General features: G+C 35.1%; 1 protein-coding gene across 3 annotated transcripts in view; it reads right to left on the bottom strand.

Moving 5' to 3' along the window:
- LOC111156481 (bifunctional heparan sulfate N-deacetylase/N-sulfotransferase 4) overlaps positions 1-22,500 on the bottom strand; it is a 243,861-nt gene that overhangs the window by 95,250 nt on the left and 126,111 nt on the right. For all 3 annotated transcript variants that reach the window (XM_022517429.1, XM_022517412.1, XM_022517421.1), the window contains exons 4-5: positions 2,448-2,633; positions 474-602 (exon numbers count right to left, since the gene is read on the bottom strand). In XM_022517429.1, the coding sequence (XP_022373137.1) occupies positions 474-602; positions 2,448-2,633 (315 nt within the window). The remainder of the gene's footprint in view (positions 1-473; positions 603-2,447; positions 2,634-22,500) is intronic.

Raw genomic sequence — 22,500 nt, 5'->3', positions numbered from 1 at the left:
GATGACCCTGGTATACAAAGATAATACATAGTAACATATTGTCAATGCGATTTTACATTGTGATCATTTTTAGAGACTGACTTGTGTGTGCCTACTGAGATCTTGAGTCAGAAGCAAACAGCTTATGGACAAAATATGCATTCACTGATAACATTGTGAATGATAATTCTGGGCTAGAGAACTGCATATTATGTCTTTACTACAATTCAAGAATAGAAGTCAGCACTGAGATGTTATATTACATTTAGTTGCTAAATTCAACATATGCCTCTCAACAAATCTGTGTTTTTCTTGATTGAAGATCATAATAATTAAAAATCAAACTTGAGTAACTTGGAGATGTAATCTAATTTCCTCTTAGTAGGGCTAGTATTTACAAACTATTCTTGTGAAAGGATTGGCAATGGAAACCAAAAGAAACAAGTATTTGAAAATTCTCATGTTATAAAAAAAGTGTAAATAGAATTACATACCGGGTTTAGAAGGATTGTGAGGAAAAGTTCACCTCCTTTGATACTTTTATCCAATTCTTGGGGTCCTCCCGGATATTCTTTGTAGAAAATAGTGTGTGTGAACAACCCGCAGGTCTGTCGAGGGAGGACCTGAGGAAGAAGGGGGAAAGCAGCACACACAATACTTAATTAAATGACTCGTGTCTTCAGAGTCTGTAAATTATCATTTCCTATTGTAGTTTCCTTGGGCGCTAAAGCCAAATCTTACTGAAATCAAGATCTGGTATTGGTGTAATGATGTAAATATTAAGGAGTTGCCAAATTAAAGCTATAAGACACATAGGCTAAAGCATTGTCATGAAATGCTAAAAATTTCACCCACCATCTCAGTTATGTTAAAGGACTGGCAAAAAATAAAAGCCTTCTTAAGATTAATTTAATTCAAATATAGAGAAGCCCAAAGTTACATTTTTCATGGTATTAGGCCATTACTCTCCTTGCTTCTGAATCACAATCTTACATAGTACTCAGTTTCTAAGACTCAAAACAGTCCGTTTTCATGACTTCTACCACTTTTATAAATTTTGTTTTCACTACACTCAGATTTTAAATTTTAGTCACAGTAGTAGTCAGACCATCTAATGACTACTTCTGGTACATTCTGTGGTTAATTCTGTTATAAATTTGAATGTTCAACAGAGAAAGCAAATAAGTAATTTTATTCCAGAAGTTGATTTTGAATAAAAAAGCTGCTTATAATCTAATGGAAAAATGTATCCAATTGAACAGAGTAACTATAATTGTATTTATTCTTTGCTTAATTTCTATAGTAGTTTGTATTAAGTTCAAACTAAATGAATGCATGTAATATTGGTTGAAATGAATGTTTTTATTTTATAATAATCAAATTCATGTAACTCAATAAAGGGAAAAGTGGTATTTTCACTCTAATTTAAAATTATACAAGAACAATTCTTTCTATACCTCCTGGATTTTTATGAATGTCAATACTACTATTTGCATAATTAATAGCTTCATTTAAGTCTGAGGCTTTTTAAGGTCTTCTAGTACTGGCTGTGGTTCAGCACATGTATTACTGTGTTTTCTTTGGTTTTAGATAGTGATTAGGTAGATAGATAGATGATAGATAGATAGACAATTCTAATAGCAATCTGAACAATGAGTGGGAAGATGTAAATATTTAAAATAGGGAGAAGAGTTTGTAGACCCTTGCTATGATCTAGGCAAATGATAATGAGAACATAACCTAAGGCCCTGGAATTAAAGATGGACATTTTAAGATGACTATTTTATTTCAAAGTGAAGAATACCATTTTTTCTTCATTCCAATGAATACCTATAAATTCCTAGGTGAAATTCATTTGATTCTATTCTCATTTATAACAACTGATATACCATTGTTGCATCAGATTATTTTTTAATCAATATATCTGAAAAAATATATGTCCACCTCCATTTTTAGAGAATGCAAGGAAAAGAAACATGAATATGAAAATAATATCCTAAAATACTCTTAAGTATCTGAAAACCAAAATAAACTGAGTAGATAAATTTAGTTTTCAGATCCCATTTGTTTGACTCTGTCTGTTGCTAGTGTAGTGATTTGGGAGCTATTCTCTTAATCTATGGACTGACACTTTGCCTGGAAAATTCTCAATATGACTACCCAAACAAAAAGACAAGGAGCAACTCCCAAAAGTATAAGGTCCCCAGACAAAACTTCAATTGAGAAAGTACATGGATGATTTGTTTGAAATTCATTTTCAGGATTTTGAGGTTATCTTGGATTTGGCAAAACCACCCACAGTTTACGAAGCAAACCACTAGCCAAACAATGTGTTAACCTGTGACCAGTTACCACCATGGTATGTTAGGAACTTAGGATACTCGTGTTAGAGAGCTCTGAAGTTAGATCTTGTATATTCCATATATAGGTATTAAGAGCTTTCATCACAAAAAGCAGTTTATGCTCACCATGATGTTATTGTGAATGAAGCCCTTTCGGTACCGTGCAGGTTTCAAATGTGGATATTCTTCAGTGCTGGTGACCTGAATACCCCAGACCTTCTTCCAAGCTTCATACAACTGAATATGAACTGGGTAGACCCCTGAGTGATGTGGTGCCACTGCGTAGCCCATGTTGATAGGTATTCCATGCTCCTAAAAGAAAGCGAGAACATCACATGGAGTGTGGTCAATTGAATCCAATTAAAATTGTTTCCATAAACATTCTTTAGTATACATTGAATTCTATGCTAAGTGCAAGAAATCTAAAAACTAACATAGAGCTTTGTCTTTCAGCAGCTCATAATCTTAAAGCACTCTGATGGTGTCATAGACATAGTAAATACTTTGGCATGTGGTATGTGGGTGAGTTTAATTCTGAATTTTGAATATAGAAAGTTTTGGAGAAAGATAGGAAGAGAACACGGACTTTCCTCAGATAGAAAAGTAGTGTTACTTGAGCAAGTGCCAAATATGAGAGATGGAAGAACACGCTGTGTGTGTGTGTGTGTGTGTGTGTGTGTGTGTGTGTGTGTATAAAATTTTGAAGACAACCAGAAAGCTAAGAATGAACTATAATGAGCTTTTACTGTTAACTAAGGGATTTGGAATAAATTCCATTTAAATAATGTAGATAAGCAAGCTCTCTGAGCATGAAGGGACAAGATCTGTTCTACGTTTTTGGAGGAAAGACCTAGTGACAACACATTAAGATGAACTAAAAGTGGAGAGGAAACGAATTAAGGCTGTGCATTAGGAAGTTACTGCAATAGTGCAGAGTAGAGGGAACACGAGTGCCCAGACCAGACTGATTATTGGTGGTGCAATTAAAAGCCAGGGGACAAATATCATATGACACACAGTGGTCTTTTGATACAGAGGGTAAAGGAAAAAAATTAAGGTTCTTCCCTTGGTTTTGGTTCATAGCAGCTCAATTTACTCCTTATGAAACATACACCTTACTATGAGATGCTTGCCTTGGGTAAACAGTCAAGTCTAAAGGAAAACAAGTACAAATTTAAAGTGAGAAAATGGAAAAAATTATTGAAGAATGATATTATATTCCAAGGTACATGATATAGATCTGCAGTTTTCTAATTTATCCTTTTTTATATTTCTTCCTTTAAATGATTATCTGCTTTATAAGACTCCTTCTAGGATTGAATCTCATCAATGAGGTTATAAATGCTAGTTTACAATATTATAAGAAAGTTGATTGAATCAATAAACAGAACACAGAAGTGGTGACAATTGCCATTTATATTTTCCATTATATGGCACACAGCATAGGGAAAGAATTCAGTCTGGTATAATAAGCAAATGGTAAATGGATCAAATATCTACAGTGCCTAAGTCACATGCCACACTCAGCTCAGAAGGTGGGCCCTAAATATTTTGCAAGGCTCCCTCATTTTTCCTTTTATGGAATGACTCTCATCGTAGAGCCAAATTTACCCTCTCTTTCACCAAGACGATGTGTTTTCAAACATCTATTACAATAAATGACTCTGTAGAAAGTCTGTGTTATGAAATCAATGCTATAAAATGAGCTGGAGTCGTTTGCTAGGCACTGGGGAAAATTCATTTCTTGGTGTGTGCAGAAGAAAAACACTTTTCCCAGCTTATATTTTCAATACAAGGCAAGGTCGGAAAAGTCCAGTAACAAAACTCCTTGGAAGCTGCCAGAGGGACAAGCAGCTACTGTTACTTTGACTCATTGCTGGTGGACATGCACTGGGAAAAGCCTTCGTTCTCATGGATTAGTTTCCTGTTGCCCAGTGACATCATCACTAGCCATTCTGAGGATCGGTATCACCAGGTAGCCAGTGTGGATGCATTGGGTATGAGAGGAAGATGAACTTCCTCATGGGAGAAATATAAGGTTGGCGTTCAAAGCCTTCTATGTGGTAAATAAACTCATGTTAATGATGTGTAGACAAGTACTCCTGATTTGCAAGAAAGGAAAAACAATCTGTTATACTCTCATTACTTTTTCATGATTCATATGGAGTTTTGTAATCATCTTGTCCCATGATTTGCAAAATAACAGTGTATGAATCTGAGTAATCCATACTGTTCACTGTCCTAGGCCTCATTTTCTATCCCTGTATAATATGTTATTCCAAATTTGGGACCTAGAACATTAGATAAGGATGTAAATACTTACATACTTTAAATACTTAAATACTTACATATGACATTACAAATGTCATAGAAACAAAGGGGTGAAAAATAAAATCATGAAGAATATTGAAATATCAAACAACTGTATCTCTTCAGAAAAAAAAAAAAGACATTTCAATTTTGACAGGTAGTAAAATGAATTGTAGAACTTTCTTGAAAAACCAGAAGGTAAAAAGCAATTGATTTAGTGAGTAGGAAGGAAGAGGCAGTAAAAGGATTTTATTATATTTATTGATTTCTGGGGGCTCAATGTTATACTGCTCGTAAGGTCATCTTATCACACTGACAACCAGAGCTCAATCAAAATAGTAAATCACACTAGATAATTATGAGTTTATGCTTTTTCAATCTAAATGATAACACAAAATGAAAAGTAATTCCCTAGAAACTCTTTTTCTGTTATCAAGAGGCTTGCTGAACTAGAAACCTTCATTCGTTACTGTCCAGAGCTTCAAACACCCTTCACAGAGACTTGGTCAACTAAAAGGTGAACTAAACATCATACCTATACAAGATCATAAAAATTACAAATTTAAAAGTCTTGTTAAAGTGAATAAAGGAAGCATGCATTTGAAACTATAAGAATAGACATAAAGTGACAGAATAAACTAACTCCAATATGGCATTTATTATTTATTAAAACAATGCCCCCCATAGGATCCAAGATTTCAGATATTATGGTATGACACCACAAATATTTACAGTTTAACTTGATTAAATTTTCCCAGTTATATTAAGTTCCCAGTTGACTAAGAAATGAGATAACATGGTGATTTACAGACTATATAAAAATAAGGTGGCCATTTTTCAAAACCTAGAATAAAATAAAATGCATTTAGCACTAAATATCTAATAGTAACTGCAATGATTTCATTTAGTTTTTCTTTGATCGTTCCCACTGATTGTATCTGCTTGCAGTTGATAACTATCTAATATTCATGAAGTGTTTCCACATTTATGTCTAACGAGATCCTCATGATAACCTTGTGAGGTGGCCCGAATGTTACTTTCAAATGTGGAAACTGAGGCCCAGGGAAAGCAAATGACTCCATCATGTTCCTAAATGTCAGAGTTAAAATTATAACCAAGTCTTCTAAATTCATAGATTTTTCATTTTCTGTTCTACTAAGTTGCTGCTCCTGTGACCCCTGCCCAATCCAGCCCCAGTTAATAATTGGAAGCACTTTACAGACTAAGAGAATTGACTTTAATATCTATTTCTGAACTGGAACCCCCATCTGCTTGGAGTGGTTTTCACTTGGAGAGATTATAAAACAAAATTCTACATTTCCCAAACTTCTCTGTAGCTATCATTTTTTGTGCAAACACATTTCAGCCCATTAGAAGAACTCAGGACAAATTTCAGAAGGCAGTAGGTGGACAAATGTTAAAGTGTGGCAGCTCCTGGCCCCTGTTGCTGACACATGAGGTCAGGAAAACAGGAAGCTTTCCTGAAGCAGTATTTGGGGCCCAGTTGCAGGGAGGCAGTGGAAACTTACTGCTCCTGCCAGAGCTCCCGTGGCAGCTTTTCAAGTGGCTCTTCCCCTAGGGAACCAGTTCTGTCTGCCTTTGTGAGTCCCCTGAGAAATACAGCCTAGAATCTGCTCCATCAGCCCTTCTGAAGTTTTTGGAAGTACTTAAATCGCTGAAGAAAAACTCCCTCTGTTTAAAATAACTCCAAGTGGCTTCTGCCTTTATTGCGGAATCCTGACTGATTCAGGTAGTTTTTGCCACTGTGTAATAAGTATGAAAGGTTTAAGGGGTTCATCCGAGATGTCAGTGGTTTGAATTCTGGGAAAACAGAGGAAGAGTTTGCTAAAGCACTGGTCAATATTTCTATAAGTAAGCTCATTGATATATGACAAACACCTATTTGTCTAGTTGGATACTCTCATGTAATAATGTAGTATGTATGACTGTTTAATTTTACGTACTGGACAGCCGGTGGTAATGTACAGAGAAAATAAATATGAGGCCGGTTTACTTAAATTATAAATACCACAGGTATTTAAAACAGGCCAACATGTGTTGAAACCATATAATGTAGGTAATATAAAGAAGGGGGAGAAATTCTATTGAAGGAATGTTGCTCCAATGGATTAATCTGGATGTCCACACATGCCTCTGGTACCAACATGCATTGCAATATTCCTTCATAATGGTAACCACATAGTAACAAATGGGCAAAGAAATCTGTAGGCATCACGTACAAAGGTAGAAAGACCCATAGACTCAGCATGAGCAGCATTTTGGTGTTGTGTTTTGTGGCCAGTCCCTGTAGACACTTTTTAGAGGACCTGATAGATACACCATAGGGAGCTAGAGATAAAACAGAGAAAATGGGCTCATGGCCATATAGGAGATCCCCAGATAGTTGGACAGAAAGCTGAAGAATAGATGGAGGGCTAGATACACGGATGATGAAAAGCCAAACAAATGGTATTTTTCCTATTATTATGTCCTTATGTTTGCATTTCAGGAGATATTGCTTATAAACCAACCCACAATACATTTAGGATAGTTTTATATCCCCAGCACTTAGCAACATGCTTGGTACATTGTTGGTATTTAATAAATATTTTTAAAGTAAGTGATAAGTTAAAAAAGTTATTAAATAAATTAATCATAGATATTTAATAAATGAATATAAAAGGAAAATAAAATAATGGCTGCATATATGAATATACTTTGCTTTTTTCAGAAAAAGTATAATGTATTAAACAGTATCCTGTTGAACTTAAACTACTGATTTGCACTCCTATGTACACAACTTCTAGGGAGCAGCACTAGAAAGAAAATAGATCTCATTATCTATTTTTCCTTTTAATAAGGACTTGGAATCATATTGTCAACTTTGAGAATGACCCCAGGATTATTGATTTTCCACTGTGTTTTGGGAACTGAAATTGTCTTCTGTTTTCATAAGTGATAAAAGCAATGACTGTGTGACCCTGGAAATTGGCTGGGTCAATCCTGACACTTTTTGGACTGAAGCCTAGTAAATGGTGACAAATCTCTGGAGAGCTCTGTCTTACAAACGGATATTTCTTTTGAAAAAGAAATAGCATAGCAATGGTGTTGCTTCTTTAGCGTGAACTTTCTGATCCTAACTAGAGCTATTTTGAGCAATTGAGACTCATCCCTTCAATATTCTTGATCCTGTTGAAGGTCTACTTTGTTGCCTAGATGGAACTAACAGAAAAATTAAAGTCTTCATTCTCATTGTATGAAATGTAGTTTCATTTTTTCATTTGCATTGTTAATTTTTGTGGTTAGAATTCTTACTTTATTGACAAAATGTACATTACATTTGGTTCATTAATTTTCTTTATACAATACATATTTATTACATACATGATGTATTAGAAACCATTCTAGGTGCTGGATATATATCAATCAACACAACAGACAGATCTTAGCCATCAGGAAGCACATATTTTAATGGGATGAGACCAAGATTACACAAAATAAGTAGGTAAGATACACAATATATTAGAAGATGCTAAGAGCTATGGAGGGAAATAAAGCAGAGAAAAGGGGAAGTTTGAAGGGGTATGGGTTGCAAGAGTAAATAGATTATTCAGGAAGGGTCCTAGAAAAGGTAACATTTTGAATCGAGGTCTAAAGTTGTGAGGAGTTAAGCCATCCAGATAACTTGTGAAAGAGGTGACAGTACATACATTGCTCTGAGTTAACATCTCCTCAGGTATTTTGAGGGAAGAATAAGAATGCAGTTGTTTTTTGGAGAAGAATTAGCAAAGGGGGAGAGTCACAGGAGGTGATGTCAAGAGTCAGGGTTGCCGCAAATAAACTTACAAGTTATTTACTGAACAACTCCTGGGGGCACTGTTCATATTGATCATGCATTCATGGAAGCTCTATAATGCAGCATCACTGCAGAGAAGGAATAAGTGTGGATCCTTTAGGTCCTGGGTATATAGTGCAGCCACAGGACTGGATGATTGATTGAGTAGAAGACACGAGAGAAATACTCAACTTGCAGGATAGGGTTTCTATTAAGTGAGACTGGAAAGTTAAAAAATTAAACAGGTTTTGGGGAGAAAGATAGGACATATGTTTAACTTCAGACATCCACTTGGATACGTTAGGTAGGACGTCAAATAAATATGTTTAGGATTCAGAGGAGAGGGTTCAGCTGGAGATCTAAATTTGTGAGATAACAATACATAATATAAATTTTATTTAGAGTCATAAGACTCATTAGGATCATCAACAGAATGAATGCAAAAATAGAGAAGTCTGACAGATCTTGGGGTATTTAACACTACAAAGTCAGGGAGAAGAGAAGAAATCCAGGATATATACTGGAATATATATCTGGAGATACTGGAGTTATCTAATCAAGTGAGATTAGAGGAATACCAGGAATCCACAACTAAAGGAGAGCCAACTGCAGAAAGTGATCAAGGAGTCTAAATGTCGAGTGCTGCTAACTGATGAAATAAAATGAGAAACTAAGAACTGCACATTGGTTTTATTATTGGATGTGTACTGGTGAACTGGATGAGTTCAGACGGATAGGTAAAGGGAAAGCACATTAGAATGGATTTAAGAAGAATGTGAGGTCCTGTGATGGAGACAGTGATTATTAACAACTGTTTCAAGAAGTTTCACTAAAATGGAGAGTCTAGAAAAGGTGTTGTAGCTGGAGGGAGCCTTAAGCGCAGGGTTACCTAAAGATGGGAGTAATAGCAGGATGTTTGTACAGAGAGGGGACAATTGCTAGAATAATGCTCTTAAACACTTGGAATGGGGTGGGATTGGGTGCAAAGTGGAGAATTTGGCCTTTTTGTTTCTAGTTGTTTTATTCATCGTTTCAAGGCAGAAGCCAAGATTGTGTGCTTCCCTCACGGGATGCCAGTCCACAATTTGTATATATGTCATTATTAAAACAGCTTATGTTAATAAGTGGTACCAATATATTTCAAAAGCTTTTAGTAAATAATTATGGCCACTGAGTAACTCTCTGTAAAAATTATTATAACTATATATATTTTTTGTGACTATGTTAAAATCATACCTATTACTGTATTTTCATTTTGTTATCATCATGTTGAAGGGGTAATTGTAGTAATGGAAGTAGTAATGTGGAAGTTCCCTTTTTTTTTTTTTTAAAGATTTTACATATTTATTTTGAGAGACAGAGTGCAACTGAGAGAAAGTGCATGAGCAAAGGAAGAGGGACAAGCAGACTCCTCACTGAACAGTGACTGTGATGCAGGGCTCGATCCCAAGACCCTGGGATCATGACCTCAGCCCAAAGAAGAGACTTACTCAATTGAGCCACCCAGGTGCCCCTGGAATTTCCCTTCTAATTTATTGATTTTTTTTTTTTTTAAGTGAAATAAGATCATCAGCCGAGAGTGAGGATCAGGGGAGAGGTGTGGCAGTTCACAGAGAGGAGGCAACATCCTATATAACAGGATGATGAACGAAGTGAGTCCTTGCAGTGTAACTTCTGGGAAGATTTGGGGGTCTGCCTGAGGTCTGTGGTCATGGCTTTACAGTGGGAAAAGTCAAATGTTGGCCCCAGCCAAACATTCAGTTTCAGGGGTACAGGCATAGACTAGGTGGAGATTTGGATTCAAATAAGGCAGAGGCTTTGCAGTCTGATGAACCAAGAAGTACAAAGGAGTTCAGGATGTATTCAAGGGGAATGCTTATGCTGTTTGGCTCTTGAAATAAGCAGAATAAGAAGGTAAGCAAGAACCTGAGAAGAGGGAAGGGTGGCAGAGATATGGTATGAGAATATCTCATGGAACACCAGACTGCATTTCAGTACTTTTCTCCCTCATTGTTGCCTCTGCTACATGGAAAGATTTGGTTCCAAATTTAATTTAGTAACAAGAGAAACAGTACCACATATTAAGTATTTAGAGCTTCTCACAATGCCCTTACCCTTAAAGAAATGATAACATTAAAGATTCTTAGATGTGTTAAGAGTCAGATGGAAACAAAAATAGTACTATCCATCCCATTATGACACCATTTCTATAGACACATGCAAAAAGAAGGTACTCAAAATAATTTTGATGAATACAAATTATACTATCTTTACAATATGTTTTATTTGTAATTTTATCTCAGCTATGCCTAATTTATCTTGTCATATCTTCTCTTCATTCTTAATACCTGAAGAATGTATACACACTATATATTAGCTATTTTTAAAAATTTATTATTATTATTACTTATTACTTATATATACTTCTACTTCTTCTTCTTCTTCTTCTTCTTCTTCTTCTTCTTCTTATTATTATTATTATTACTTAATCCTCCACTTGCCTATGTTCATGGAATAAAGCATTACTTTAGGTGGGATGGTTAGGGGATGTGTGTGTGTATGTGTGTGTGTGTGTATGTTTGAAGTAGATATGTTGAAGAGGGCAACTTGCACTTTTTAAGGCTGGCTAGAATGCCCTTGATTTTATGATTTTGAACACATTTCCAAACCTTTTGGGTGCTTACACAATTATATAGCTGATGGGTTGGAATCAGTAATTTAAACACATTACTTTGCAGATATAGATTTGCATAAACTATTACTTTCTCTAAGCAATGGAATATATTTCTAATATTATTTTCTAGTACAGCTGAGATTTCTCTTAGGAGTCATTTTCCTCTTAACATCAACTTAATGCATTTATGGGAAAATGTGTTAAACATTTGGTATAGGCATGTGCCATTCCTCAGGCATGTGCCATTCCTCAGGTTGTCAATTCCCTCCTCGACCCCAAAATACAGGGTCTTATTGCATTTTAAAATCCTTCTGTGACATCCAGTGCCTTCTCTAAGAGTTAGAATATTCATATCTCTGATTGTTTCCAGTATAGGGAGCCTCTACTACATGTGAAATAGGTTAAATTTCATTAGACAAAAAGTAAGTTTATGTTAATAAATGGCACCTATATATTAATAAAAAACCCTTAAATTATGATCACATGAGTAACTGCTTATACAGATGATTACATTATTATGCTTTTCTGTAGATATGTTGACATGTTTCAGATTAAAATCATACAAAATATTATATTTCCATTTTATTATCTTCATGTTAAAAGGGTATCATATTTGGAAATCAAAGCATTGATGCAGTTCTCATCTCAAAACAACCTGACTTCAAGCACTCTAATTCTCCTGTATTATCAATCAGCTTTACCTCTCTCCACTGTCAACATGCTTGGAAGCAATTTCTCCCATTCCCATATTGCTCAAGTGACTGCAGATATGACTGCAGGGGACTGAGGTGTCAACTACAAAGAGGTAATCATGGAATGATGAAAATGTTCAGCCACTATGGATAAAGTATGAAAGAAACTACCAAGCTGAAAGGATTTTTCAAACTGAAAAAGGCAAAAGAGGAAAAGGAAAAGAAAAATATGTGGTAACAATCACCTTTGATGAATTATCCAATTTGAAGAGGGTTTACTGGACACAGCAGGAGTTAAGTAAAAAAACAAACAAAAATCTTGAAAATCTTGGCTCTTGGTTATTTCAGTCATTTAATAATTAAAAACAAGTTTGGTCAGTGAAGCAGTTAAATTAAAATCTAAGAGTGAAAGTTAATTATGCTATTATTGACCATCCTAAGAATCTTCTCACAAAACTACTGTTTTGCTCAAACCCTGTACGAGAAAGACAAAAGTGAAAACAAAAAGCAGTGGCTTAAAAAGGAGATGAGGTTGCTTAAGTAATGGGAATTTGGGAGATAAGCAATTGGTTCAGAGGTTCAAGAATGCCAGAAGTGTGCTCTCTTATTCTCTCAACCTTTCCTTCATAGTTTTAAGATGCCACCTTGGTTCAGCCAATAGGACCAAATATAAGGCAAAACAAAGGAGCAAAGGGTAGAAGGGAAAGCATCAGCTGTATCTAACCTGCTTTCCTGGAGCCTCATACCACCATTTATCCTTATATCCACGGCCAGAAATATGTTAGTAGTCTCCTATCTGAAATAAAAGATAAAGAATCAGTCCTTTACCCAGACACTTGGCTCCACAAGCAAACTTTGGGTTCATTCTGAAAGGAAGATGTAAAAAATGGGTACTAAATATTCATTTAGAAATGACAACCAAGGACTAAAGACATCTGTTCCCTGAAATGAGAATGCAGAAATGAGAATTCCCATGCCCTACTGCTAAGCTGTTCACTTCCTAATCTTATGTACAAAAGACACGCAAGAATAATGATCTAGAAGGCTATCGAAGAGCAACAAATTAGAGTACATTAATTAGGAACATTGGGAGATGATAGAAGAATCTGGAGAACTAGTATTTCAAATGGTAGACAGAGTTCTATGCAAAGATGGTCATGCGGTTGGATTTAGGTTGCTGAGGCCCTGAGGCCTGGAGTATAAAATTTCTGTATATTCTGGCCCCACAGGAGCTACTCAGGCTCATCTCCTAATTCCCAACTCAAAGCTTTCTCTGACACCAAATCAATTTCTTCTTCCTTTTCTCAACATTTTATGCTCCTTTTGGAGACTCATAAGGGTAAGGATTATCAGAAATGTATTTTACGTTCTACAAATTTCATACTTTCAAGGACACAAGAGATTACCGATAATCACTGATGGATATATGTGCATTAATCACAAATTAATACTGTTAACATTATGATTGCAATTTGATATACTTTCCTCTGGATCATTACGTGTGTAGGCCACAGTTTGACAAACTTTTACTCTGAAGAGCTATGTGGTAAATATTTTGGACCCTGCCAGCAACATAATGCCTCTGTCATACATTTTTCTTTGATCATTTGTCTGTCTGTTTTTTACAATCCTTTAAAAATGTAAAAACAATCTTTAGTGCACCAGCCATATAAAAACAGACTGCAGGCCAATCCCACAGGCAGTAGTTTCCAGACCCACTGATAGGTCACTGCTGAAACAATATAAATTTTACTAGGAGAGTGAAACACTTTATTTGGGCATTATCTTGTGCTCTTTGCACATTGTCTTTCTGTCTAGGTGCTCCTGTCCTGTCTTCTGCCTCAACAACACTCAGTTTTCACTCATGTTATCTCAATGGTCTGTCCTGTTTTTTAAAAATTTTACTTCCCCTTATAACTAACCAGTGTCTCCTTTGTGTCTCTATAAAGCTCTGTACATTTCTGTCAAAAACCACAAAACACTGTCTTATTACACTTAAGTAAAATCCCTGAGAATAAGCAGCATCTCATTCATTTCCACATCCCTGATACCAAGTAAATGCTTAGCAGATAATACATATTCATAAATTGTCTGTTGAGGAAAAGGAAGAAAGAAAGAAAAGAAGAGAGGAAAGAAGAACTAGTATTTTTGTGTTATTTGCAAAAAAAAATAAGGAAGTAAGACAGGAAGGAGCAAATGAGTGAAGGAAAGAGAGAGTTACTTTTTCGCACTGGAAGAAGTATCTGAACTTTTTTAAACATAATTGGAAAACAATAATTTCAAAGTCAAGAGTTCACAATTACATGAATCAATGCTTTCTAATTTTTTTCACTTATTTCTTTAAAAATACAACTTTTGGGGTGCCTGGGTAGCTCAGTAGGTTAGGTGTCTGCCTTTGGCTCAGGTCATGATCCTGGGGTCCTGGAATAAAGTCCCATGTTGGGCTCCCTGCTCAGCAGGAAGCCTGTTTCTCCCTCCCCTCTGCAGCTCCCCCTGCTTGTGTGCTCTCTTCTCTCTCTCTCTGACAAATAAATAAAATCTTAAAAAAGAAATTTAAAAAAATACAACTTTTATCATCCATGTTCTTTTTTCTTAGAATGTTTGGTAAGATACTAGTCTCTTTTAATTATTAAAAATTAGTGATCATATTCAGTATTGAATTATGGATAGATGGAGAAATAAATGAAAATATCTTGTATCTGTCCCCAACTTGCATATCACATAACCTTGAGAAACTCATTTGGTGGTTACCATCAACCTCTTATTTCAAAAGGAATGATCATATGTTTCTGGAAGAAATATGGTGAAATGATGGTAGCCATGATGACGATGATGACAAATATTTTTTGAAACACTTAATTGCCAAATGCTTTGCTAAGCATTAGACATACACAAGCATGTACACACATCATCTAATCCTCATAAAAACCTCTGAGGTAAAACTACTATTATCCCCATTTTACATATTTGAAAATAAAAAGCACACGAATTTTAAGCTGCTTGCTAAGGTCACCCATTTAATAATTGACAAAGATGGAATTTGAATTAAGATAGGTCTGAAGCCCAATGCCTGGGCTTAATTAATACACTGAACAATTAGGCAGTGGCCTGCACAGGGTAAACTCATGTCACAAAAGATTTGTGTGTGTAAAAATAGCTAGGGTTTTGTTTTCTTCAGCGCAACATAACTTTGTCTTCTGTATTTTGTGCACAGTTTACTCTTCTATATATTATAAACAAAACTTAATATTTAGAAGAAATATTTATTTGCCTTAAAGCAAGTAAATTAAATATTAATAACTACTTTAAGCATTTATCAGCTTATCTCCTAGGGGGAAATCCTCTGCTTCAATTGTTTTATATATCAGTTCTTGAAAAGAATTAGATCCTCTAGTTAATCTTAAAAGATATTTAAATGCATAAAAACCATAAAGCAGAAGGAATGACTTTCAAGGTTTTATATTTACCAAAAGTAATGATAACAAGGTGTTCAGAAGAGATAGATGCAAGCCTTGATAGATTTACACTTAAAACATTTTGAATGATAGACATAGTTCATTTCCTTCAATTATTGCTGCTCAATATTAAAGTTAATTTTGTAGGTGGCATTTATTCCTGAGGTTAAACATGTTCAGAAATAAAATAGCTCCTTGATAGAAAAAAGATGTTGCAACTAAAATAAGAATTTGGGGGATGGGTTGGTCTGATGTTGCCCTCAGCTAGGAAAATCAAATAGATAAATATGTATTACAGAGATTTTCTAAGGGAAATTCTTTTTTTTCTTTTTTTAATTTTTTTTAAAGATTTTATTTATTTACTTGACAGACAGAGATCACAAGTAGGCGGAGAGGGAGACAGAGAGAGAGAGGAGGAAGCAGGCTCCGCACTGAGCAGAGAGCCCGATGCGGGGCTCTATCCCAGGATCCTGGGATAACGACCTGAGCCGAAGGCAGAGGCTTTAACACACTGAGCCACCCAGGCGCCCTCTAAGGGAAATTCTTTCATCTACCTGCCAATACCAGACCAGCAAGTCAAAGACTAACCATGATACAACACATGACAACAAAAGCCATTTTTCCCCTCTAAATCCATTGCTAAGCAGTATGAATAATAATAGCTAATGAAATACCAATTTTAATTTTCAGGCAAAAAGTTCATGCTATTCTTCCTACTGTAGGTTTGGTGAAAGTAGGAATTGGTGAAAACCTTAGAGACTGCTTGAATAAGTTAGCTAAGGACTTTATTAAACAATATCATTCCACTTGTAAAAGGGGTAAAAAATCTCCTGGAAATGGGTAGCTGAAAGAAAAATAAAAATATTTCCACTAATTACGTAATATGCTGATTATTATACCATTTGCACACTTCAGTTTTCCATGTTAACCTTTTAAGTTTTTATGCAATAACATCTACTTCTCTCAATACAGAAAGAAAAGTCTGTGTTCTTCAACAATTTTTCACTTTGCAGAAATCATTTACATATTACCTTAATTATCTGGACTATGGTTTAAAAAAGGACACTAGAAAAACAGGGCTCATGAGTTGGTTCCTTTTGTCTCTGGTAAGACTGGGTTTTCCCAGAGATCATCAGCTTTTGCTTGGGGTGGTATATGGTCAACTGACAGATTACTGGATTAGGAACCACAAAGTGGAGTATGAGATCTCAGTGTGACCATTTATACAGGAGCTCAGTTTTCTCATTTGTGAAATCGAATACTTTAACTATCACTTTGGAAACAAGGGTAAGAAGCTTGCTGTATCTGATTTCCAAGCTCAGAGCATCTCAGATTTATGGAATTTTAGAGATATCACAGACCTCAATGGTTATCTAGTTTGACCACTTCATTTTAATAAAATGGGACTCTGCCACTATACTTAGATAACATGATAATGGCTAGAAGAGAAAATTCTCAATCTTATAAACCATAACCTGGAAAACTTGAAAAAGTAGATGCAAAAATTCAAAAAATTTCAGAACACAGTTGAGGAAGAAATAGTCCACATATTCTCAGCAGATTCTGAGAGTACAACAAAATCATTTGTATAAACAGTGAAAACCTTTAGTCCTTGTGAAAAATGAGACATGATACTTAGTATGCATTTATTAATTCGAAAGCAATGTTATGTATTTTAGAAAGTTACTCTCTGAAATGGTTAAAACAATAAATCACTCAGATTCTAAAGCTTTTCAGTGACAAATGGATAAATCACACATTGTAATATACATATTCTATCTTGATATAGCATATATTAAAGATTGAATCTATAGGTGTGTAATTTTGAGTATCCCAGATAAAACACACGAATATTAATAAGAAAGTATAAAGAATTATGATGGACAAAATATTGTCATGGTAAAGGAACATGGTGATACATAAATTGTGCCTATAAATGATGTTTTTGAATAATATATGAGAAATGTATGCATATTTAGCATAAAGAGAAAAAATAATTAATAGTTATAGTGATGAAGAGATATCTCTACTGACCACGTGGTGTATATACAGAAATACTTTTAAACTGTTATAAAATGCTATCTGTAAATAAATGCTCTGCATTCAGTAACAAAATCATTTATATGCTCATATAAGAGAGTTTTAAGTTTTCTGGCCGCTCTTCTATAATCTTCCCACTGTGATTTTATTATTTTCTTCCTTCCTAAGACCATTTTGCTCATCAGAGGTTTCCAATAAGTATTATTAGATATATTCAAGATCATAAGAATATTCCATTTACTACACATTTAGAGAATTTTTACTGCTCTTTCTTCCAAGGAAATGCCATTAATATTTGATTTCATTATTTAATGCTTTTTCAAACTTAAAAATACTTTTGCCTACCCTGCTTTAGGATTTAAAGTACTGATACAAAAAAACCAGACATAGTAGATTTAACAAACAAATGATTTCAAAGCCACAGTGGGTTTTAATTTGAAAACACAGTCTAGAAATTCTAGCACATCAGGGGAAGTTACTGGAGACTTTCAAGTACCAGCCATTAAAATATCAGATGGGAACATGGAGCACAGGAAACAAGGGGTCAGTGGAAAGGCCTTAAGGGCTATTATAAGGTGGTTTGGAGGGCTTTGAGACAAAATGAGACAGGATCCGAATTAGAAGTTAACAGGTCACTATAGCTGCTTTGATAGAATAGATTCAATAGGCCCAAGAGTGGAACTGGACACCAATGGGGCGCTATTGTAAATTAGTCAAGATGTGATGGTAGAATTCCGACTTCTGGAGAATTCTGACAACCATAACTTATAAAAATTATTTTAAAAACAACCATTTAGGGGTATCTGGATGGCTGAGTTGGTTAAGCATCTGTCTTCAGCTCAGGTCATGATCTCAGGGTCCTGAGATGGAGCCTAGAGTTGACAGACTCTCTGCTCAGTGGGGAAGTCTGTTTCTCCCTCTCCCTCTGCCCCTCCCCCCACTCATGTTCTCTCTTTCTCACTCAAATAACTAAATAAAATATTTTTTAAAAACCCCAACCATTTAAAATCTCTGGAAAAATGAACTAAAAGTATACAGCAAATGAAGAAACATTATTCAAGAAAATCTACAATGATTAGAAGATTGGTAAGAACAGTGAGAATATATGCCAACTGAACCATGTACCCGCACCCTTCCCCACATGCCTCAGTTTAGAATGACAGAATTCCTACCCCAGAACAATGCAGCCAGAAACACAGGGGTTGGGGCGCCTGGGTGGCTCAGTGGGTTGAAGCCTCTGCCTTTGGCTCAGGTCATGATTCCAGGGTCCTGGGATCAAGCCCGGCATTGGGCTCTCTGTGCAGCAGGCAGCCTGCTTCCTCCTCTCTCTCTCTGCCTACCTCTCTGCCTACTTGTGATCTCTGTCTCTCAAATAAATAAATAAAATCTTTAAAAAAAGAAAAGAAAAAGAAACACAGGGTTTTCTCTCTCCTTGAATTCAGTCTAAAGCTGTGATCCTCCCTGGGAGTGGCAGGCCTTGAGGATTTCTCATTCCCCTAGCTCTGTTCTACTTTAGGCAAGAGCAGCTGAGAGATCTATAGCTCTTCCTCAGTTGTATCTCAGATGCCAGAGACCAATAATACTGAAACCACGATTTGTCCTTGTTCCAGCTCAATTGTAGGGTGGTGCTTTTAAGCCAGGAGAGCCGAACTGAGAAGAGCAGAGTCTACCATCCCAATCTACCACCCTGCTCATAAATCTTGTCACTTTGAGAGAAAGAGGTCATCATCCCCACTTCCAGTCCAGAGCAGTGAGTGCAAAGATTTTGCTCAGGAGGAGATGGAGGTCATAGAAAGAGAGAGCTCCTAAATTCTTTCCAAGGGAAGTGATATTATTTGGGACAGAGTATGGAAAAGTTCAAGCCTAAGGTCACCCTTGAAAACAACAGAGATTTTGATGGGAAACAATTTAGAGGAGGCTGTTTAATTAAAATTCACAATAAGCTAATAATAGACCAAACAAGAAGTTTATTGGAGAGAACCAAGGAAAGGGATAGCTAAGAACACTCCTGTGGTTGGAAAAAGTCTCACAGACCTACCTCAAAGACTACTTTCTGCAAAAAGGAATGCACTGCATTAATTCAGACTATGGTAAAGGCTGCACCTTAAGGCAATGAAAAACCAAGGAGCTTGCTGCTAGTAATTAATGGAGTTTCAAACTGGTAAAATCAGGAAATAAAAAAAGACAACACTGCTAATTTTATAAAAATCAAAAGAGCCATAAGGGATATTATGAACATTCTGTGACAAAAAATTAGGTAACTTAGGTGAAATGGATAAATTCATAGAAACACATGAAATACTAAAACTGATTCAAGCGGAAATAGGAAATCCAAATAGACTTATAACAAGTAGAGATTGATTTAATAATTTAAAAGCTCGAAATTATTAAAAGCCAGGCCAGGAAATTTCACTGGTGAGTTCTATCAAACATGTGATACCAGTCATGGACAAATCATGGACATGGACAAATCATGATACCAATCATGGACAGATCCTTTCAAAACACAGAAGAGGAGAGAACATTTCTCAACTAATTCTGTGAGGCTAGTATTAGCCTACCACCAAAACCAGAAAAAAATATAATAAAAGAAAACCACAAACAATATCTCTATGAATGCACAAGCAAAATCCCTAGCAAAGTACTAACAATTAAATTCAGTAACATATAAAAAACATTACACACCAGGACTAACTGAGATTTATCACAGGAATGTAAGGTTAGTTTAACATCTAAAAACTAATTATTATAATACATTATGTCAACAAAACAAAGGAAAAAACATAACCAACTGAATAGACCTCCCTCAAAATGTATTGAGATGCCAACATTCTTTAATAATAAACATACCCAACTGAGTAGGAATAGACCTCAGAACTTCAACTTGATAATGGGTATCTATGAAAAGCCTCTAAGTAGCATCATGCTATGTGGTAAAAGACTGGATGCTTCTCTTCTAAGCTCAGGAATAAGACAAGGATTCTTGTGCTTGCAATTTTTATTCAACATTATATGGGAGGTTCTCACCACAGAAACTGGACAAGAAAATGATATAAAATGTATCCAGATTAGAAAAGAAGTGAAACTATCTCTATTTATAAATGATAAGATCTTATATATAAACAATCCTGAGGAATCTACTAAAATAACTCCAGAACAGTAATTGAATTCGGCAAATTTGAAGGTTACAAGCTCTATATACAAAAATCAATTGTATTTCTCTATATAAAAATAAATGACGTGAAAGTGAAATTAAGTAACAATTCCATTCACAATGGCATAAAAAAGAATACAATACTTGGGAACGTATTTAATAAAAATGTGGAACATGGATTCTGAAAATAGAAAATATTGTTGAAAAAAAACTAAGAAGACTTAAATAAATGGAAAAATAGCTCTTTAAAAAAAAAAGATTCTATTTATTTATTTAACAGACAGATTTCACAAGTAGGCAGAGAGGCAGGCAAAGAGAGGGGGAAGCAGGTTCCCCGCTGAGCAGAGAGCCCAATGCTGGGCTTGATCCTAGGACCCTGAGATCATGACCTGAGCCAAAGGCAGAGGCATAACCCACTGAGCCACCCAGGCACCTCAGGAAAAACAGCTCTTGTACATAGATCAAAAGACTAAATATTGCTAAGATGGGAGCATTTCCCAAATTAATCTGTGGATTCAATGCTATCCTGTCAAAATCTCAGCTAGCCATTGTGCAGAAATTGATAAGCTTATTCTAAAATTCATATGAAATTGCAAAGGACCCAGAATAAACAAAACAATTTTGAAAGAGAAAAATGAAGTTGGAGGACTCACAATTCCCAATATCAAAACTTATTGTGAGTATATAGCAATCAAGATGATGAGATCTAGCACAAGAGCAGGCATAGAGACAAACAATAGAACTGAGAGTCTAGAAATACTTCTTTACATTTAAAGTCAATTTATTTTTTGATAGAAATACCAAGACAATTTGGTTGAGGAAAGAATAGTCTTTTCAGCAAATAATGCAGGTACAACTGGGTATCCACAAGTGAAAGAATGAAATTGCATTTCACAAAAGAATTAACGAAATGCATCACAGAACTACACATAAGAGTTCATACTCTGTAACTCACAAGAGCAAAAATAGGAGTACACTTTTATGACCTTGGATTAGGCAAACCCTTTTTAGGGTTGACACAAAAAGTACAAGAGACCAAAAAAAAAAAAAAAAAGAAAAAGAAAAAAGAAAGATAAATTGGACTTTATTAAAGTTAAACTTTTATTCTTCAAAAGACACAGTTCAGAAAGTGAAAAGACAATCCACATTTGAAGAAAATTTTTGCAAATCATAAGTCTGATAAAGTATTTGTATAAAGAATACACAAAGATTTCTTGCAAGTAAATAACAAAAGGCCACTAACTCAACTAAAAAAATGGAAAAAGATTGAATAGATATTCCTCCAATTAAGATATATGACAGCTGAAAGACATATGAAAAAGAAACAAAATCATGGTAACATCATTACCATTAGGGAAATGCAAGTCACAACATAATTTGATACCACTTTTTACCCACTAAGATGGCTATAATAGAAAAGACAGTTAATAACAAGGATTGACAAGAATGTGGAGTAATTAGAATCCTCATGCCTTGCTGGTGGGAATGTTAAGTGGTGCAGACAATTTAGAAACAGTCTGGCAGTTTTCAAAATGGTAAAAATAGAGATACTATATGACTCAACAATTCCACTCCTGGGTAAATATAAAGATAAGTGAGAATATATGTCCATACAAAAACTTGTAAGTGAATGTTTGTAGCAGTATTATAAATAATAGCCAAAAGGTAGAAACATGTCTATCAACTGATGAATGGATAAATAAAATATAACATAAATATAGCAATGGAATATTACTTGGATTTAAAAAGGAATAAAGTACTGATACAAGCTACAACATATATTAACCTCAAAACACTATGGTAAATGAAAAAAGTAATCATAAAAGACCACACACATATTTTATGATTCCATAAAATAAAATGTTCAAAATAAGCAAATCTATAGAAATGGAAAGTAAATTAATTATTTCCTACAACTCGGGGGGTTGGAGAAAGGGGAATGACTACTGATGGTTACAGACATTTTTGGAGATGATAAAGATGCTTTAAAATTCATTTTGGTGAAGTTTGCACAAATCT

Source organism: Enhydra lutris, unplaced genomic scaffold (genome assembly GCF_002288905.1).
Source record: "Enhydra lutris kenyoni isolate GAN:26980312 unplaced genomic scaffold, ASM228890v2 scaffoldscaffold3, whole genome shotgun sequence".
NCBI classification, from domain to species: domain Eukaryota; kingdom Metazoa; phylum Chordata; class Mammalia; order Carnivora; family Mustelidae; genus Enhydra; species Enhydra lutris.
The sequence above is the reverse complement of the archived record's forward strand: the minus strand, read 5'-3'. Positions and strand labels throughout refer to the sequence as shown.